The 2431-nt window shown below is 64.7% G+C and overlaps 1 protein-coding gene across 1 annotated transcript in view; it reads left to right on the top strand.

The window, feature by feature from the left end:
- The first annotated feature begins 282 nt into the window (after positions 1 to 282).
- LOC112115229 (insulin receptor substrate 1-like) overlaps positions 283 to 2431 on the top strand; it is a 7619-nt gene continuing 5470 nt past the window's right edge. The window contains exon 1 of the mRNA XM_024212252.3: positions 283 to 2237. Coding sequence (XP_024068020.1) covers positions 1886 to 2237 — 352 coding nt within the window. The 5' untranslated portion in view covers positions 283 to 1885. The remainder of the gene's footprint in view (positions 2238 to 2431) is intronic.

Here is a 2431-nt window from a genome sequence, read left to right as displayed (position 1 = left end):
GACACCTCGCCCGGCGCTGAGATGCGGCCACCTCTGGGGGGGGCGGCCGGTTACCCGGGGACCGCTCGCCTGGTGCTGAGATGCGGCCCCTCTGGGGCGGGGCGGCTGGTTACCCAGAGACCTCCTCGCCCGGCGCTGAGATGCGGCCACCTCTGGGGCGGGGCAGCTGGTTACCCCCTCCGTGAAGGAGACGTAGGACCCGAGGGGTTGGGGGAGGGGGGTTGGGCAGCAGCTCCCCCTCCTTTGCTGGCCCTTTAAATCCCCCCCCCCCCCCGCGCCTGCAGAGCCATCAATCAACTCCAGCAGCAGCCTGATGGCAGCGGGTGTTTGCCCAGCAGCAGCGCCGGGGGCCGAGCTGCGGGTGTCGCCGGGCTGCCCGGGGGAGCCGGGGCCGGGCTGGCCTGGAGGAGAAGAGCCCTTTGCACTATCCAGCTCTCAGGGCCGGGCAGCTTCGCCTGGCTCTTGCACGTTGGGACGGGGGGGTTAAACTCCAGCCCCCCACCCCCTGAAACTCCGTGACCTGGCAGGTGATTGCACCGAGGGCCCCACTGAGTTCTGTGCCTGCTCCAGCTGCTTCTGCGCAGGGGGAAAATCCACTTGCCTGGAGGGTCCCCCCCCCCCTTGCCCTTTCTGCAAGTCCTCAAAGAACCCCCCCTCCGCGTTCACTTGTCCCCCCCCCTTCTTGCGACATCAATCTCTGGCTCAGGGGCCAGCGCCAGCCGCCTCCCTGCAAAGTAGCTTGTTTTCGGTGGCTTTTCGTGGGGGTTTTCCATCGGGCCCGTGGCTTTGTGCCGAGAAAGCCCCTCACTCGAGTTTTTTCCGTTCCTCGTTCACGTGGAAAGTGAGACGCCCGTCCCGCTTCTGTGCAAAAGTGTTAAGAACCGTGCGGTCGCCTTGCGCTGCTGTTCGCAACCGGGAGATCCCGGGCGGCCTCCGTGTTCGGGGGTGAGGCGCCGATCCAAACTTTTGCGGGCAAAACCAGGCTGAGAGCGGAGCGATCTTTCGGCTGCAAAAAGCAACGTTGCTCCTTTCTCCTTCTTTTCCAAGTCCTGTTCCCCCCCCCCCCCCCTTCGCTGGCTTCCAGTTTTGCGCCAGAAAACCGCATGGAGGAAAAAAAAAACTCGGCTGATTTATTTCGCTTCTCTTCATGTGACTTCTATTAAAATCAAACCCGGAGCCGATTGCAAAAGAAGAAATTCGTGTCCTAGTGCAAACAAGGCTGCAGCTGGCCAGCGAGGGCCTACGCGGCTGCACCTCTGCAAAGACTGTTTTTTTGCAGCCGTGCGAGATTGCAAAGGGACTCTTGTTTGCACGCTGCCGTGGCTTGTGCAAAATTGGCTCTGGCATGGCGAGGCAACTTCGGCTGCAAACTGACCGGCCGTGAAATCGCGGCAAAGCGGGGCCAGGCTGCCCGGCGCTCAGCAGGGGCTTTGGACACGTGCGGGACGCGAGAGAAGCCAGCGGCGAGTTTGCAACGGCGCCTCCCTTCGACGCTCCTGGGCCTCCGGCAGGCCCGATCCAGGGGGCGAAGCTGCTAAACCTCTGCCCCCCAGAAGGGGGTCCTGGTGCTGTTGCAAAAACTTGGGGGAGGCGCCCTTGAAAGACAGGAGGTCGCGAAACTGAAGAGGAATGAACTCCTGGGAAGGAGATGATCCGGGCGCAGAGGGGGCGTGAAATGCTGGGCACCCCCGATGCTTGGCACCTCGAAAGAGGCAGTTGCGAAAAGGGGACGTGCGTGAATTGCCCCCCCAAAGAGGACAGGTGCAGCGACAAACCCTAGGCACCCCAAAGCTCTGCCCCCCGAAGCAGGCCGGACGTGGTGGCGTTGCAAACAGGGCGGGGGGGGGCATGCCTTAACTCTCCTGTTCCCCTGAGTTGGCGCGCCATGGAGGAGGCGGCCGGCGAGGGCGACCCGCCCATGGCCGACGTCCGTCTGTGCGGGCACCTGCGGAAGCAGAAGTCCCAGCGGCGCCGGTTTTTTGTGCTGCGGGCGCCCAGCGAGCGGGGACCAGCCCGCCTAGAGTACTACGAGAGCGAGAAGAAATTCGGGGCTGGCGGCGCCCGCCCCAAACGCAGCTTCCCCCTGGCCAGCGCCCTGAACATCAACAAGCGGGCGGACGCCCGGCACCGGCACCTCATAGTGCTGTACGGCCGGGACGGCACCTTCGGGGTGGCGGCCGAGAGCCCGGAACAGCAGGAGGCCTGGTACCGCGCCATGACAGAGCTGCGTGCCAAGGGTGAGGGCAGGCGAGGGGGCCACAGACCTGGCAAGGGGAGGCTGGTGCGTGGGCAGCGGTACGGGGGGGTGACTGAAAAATACAATTGGGCAGCCCACAGCCGGGGAGAGAACCCAGGAGTCCTGGCTCCCAGCTCCCCCCGCTCTGACCCACCAGCCCCCACTCCCCTCCCAGAACCGGGGAAAGAACCCAGG

The sequence above is a fragment of the Terrapene carolina genome, unplaced genomic scaffold (genome assembly GCF_002925995.2).
Source record: "Terrapene carolina triunguis isolate 2854851 unplaced genomic scaffold, T_m_triunguis-2.0 Scaffold433, whole genome shotgun sequence".
In the NCBI taxonomy this organism is placed as follows: domain Eukaryota; kingdom Metazoa; phylum Chordata; order Testudines; family Emydidae; genus Terrapene; species Terrapene triunguis.
This window is presented reverse-complemented; position numbering and strand designations above follow the sequence as displayed.